General features: G+C 48.1%; 1 protein-coding gene across 1 annotated transcript in view; it reads right to left on the bottom strand.

Moving 5' to 3' along the window:
* ITGB5 (integrin, beta 5) overlaps nucleotides 1–1810 on the bottom strand; it is a 198740-nt gene that overhangs the window by 21010 nt on the left and 175920 nt on the right. Inside the window, exon 11 of the mRNA XM_006884212.1 lies at nucleotides 158–380. Within this exon, the coding sequence (XP_006884274.1) occupies nucleotides 158–380 (223 nt within the window). The remainder of the gene's footprint in view (nucleotides 1–157; nucleotides 381–1810) is intronic.

Raw genomic sequence — 1810 nt, 5'->3', positions numbered from 1 at the left:
GGGTGTGTGGTGTGTGTGTGTGTGTGTGTGTGTGTGTGTGTGTAGGAGTGGTGAGAAGCTGGCCTGGCCCCAGCTGGGAGACAAGGCCCAGAGGTGTGTTCTGGGCTGTGGGTGGGGTGCAGGAGTGTGTAGGTGGGAGGGGCGGGGCGGCCCTTACCTCTTGGTGTTGCAGGCATCAGGGCAGGTTGGGCACTTCTCACACATCTCCCCAAAGGCTCCCGGCTCCGTGCACTGGCACTGCCCGCAGACGCAGCGCCCGCGGTTGCTGCAGATCTGGCCATCCTTGGCCTGGCACGTGCTGATATCTGTCGAGCAGTTACAGTTGTCCCCGATGTAACCTATGTGGCACTTGCATTCTCCACAGTGGCACTCCCCGTGGCCTGGAAGAACACACACAGAGGACACGTCAGGGTTGACCCCACTTCACACTTATAAGCATGTAACCAGGTACAAGGTATAACCAAGATACATATTCTGCCCTCTGAAGCTGTTCTGACAGGCAGAGGGGACTTCGTGCACATAGAGTGATAACAGTGGCGCTGACTCATCTGGCCTGGCTAAGCTTGGCGTGGTAGATCAAGCTGATCCAGAATTTGACCAAGTCACGTTACAGAACCAGAATCCAGAGGGCTCAGCTCCTACTCACACTAGTTGTTCTACAAGATGAAACAATGACTCCCAACCATGTCTGTGTCCTAACCCCCCGAACTTTGTGAACGTTCCCTTATATGGCAAAAGGAACTTGGCAGATGCAATCAAGGATTTTTTAAAAAGAAGGTTATCAGGGAGCTCTAGTGGCCTAGTGGCAAGAAGCTGCACTGCAATCCCAGAGGTATGTGGTTCGAATCCACCAGATGCTCTGCTGGAGAAGGAGGGGCAGTCTCCTCCTGTACCAGTCAGATCCAATTTGATAGTACATGCACAAAATAATAAAAGAAAAATTAAAAAAAGGAAGGTTATCCTTGATTATTCTGTTAGACCAAATGAAATGACAAGATACCTTGTAAGAGGGGGCAGAGGAGGATGTGATTCGAGGAGGAGGACATGATGGGCTGGGATGTGATGTAATGAACAAGCAAGATGCCACACTACTGACTTTGGAGATGGAAGACAGGGCCACAAGCCAAGGGGTGCTGCACTGACAGCTGGAAAGGAAGAAAAACGGACTTTCCAGAGAGCTTCCAGAAGGAACCAGCCTGACTGACAACACTGCAATAGCCTAGTGACACTGATTTTACGTGTCTGACTTCCAGAAGTGAAAGAAGAAAAATCTGTGTCACTCTGAGCCACTAAGTTTTTGAAATATAATTAGCCGGACAACACTGCAGACTATACCCCAAGTTTTTTACGGTTTTGATCATTTGTTACAACAACAATGGGAAATAAACACAGTTGTGTCCCCTCGGTGAGGGGTGAATTCTTGCTGTGTCCTTGGGACTCAGAGCCAATGATGACGATTTAGGAGCAGATGCTCATATAATGCTTATATGACAGCTGTGCTTGAAATGACTCTGACACATCGTGGTTCCACACTCGTCAGAATACAACTGCGGCCCATAAAATTTCCAGTGGCTGATTTTTCAGAAGTGGACTGTCATGCCTTTCTTTAAAGGCACCTCTAGGTGGACTCCAACCTCTAACCTTTCTAATAACTTCTGAGTACATTAACCATTTGCGATATCCAGGAAGACACACAGACACACACATAGGCATGTTTTGTGTATACATGTAAAACACTTAGAACTGATAGATATATCTATGCTAGACACTGTTCTATCAAGCAGTTCTCTGCTGATGTACTGTTCCAGTC

The sequence above is a fragment of the Elephantulus edwardii genome, unplaced genomic scaffold (assembly GCF_000299155.1).
Source record: "Elephantulus edwardii isolate Elephantulus edwardi_28Jun2011 unplaced genomic scaffold, EleEdw1.0 scaffold00032, whole genome shotgun sequence".
Classification (NCBI taxonomy): domain Eukaryota; kingdom Metazoa; phylum Chordata; class Mammalia; order Macroscelidea; family Macroscelididae; genus Elephantulus; species Elephantulus edwardii.
Note: the sequence above shows the minus strand (reverse complement) of the source record. Positions and strands in the feature narration are given on the sequence as shown.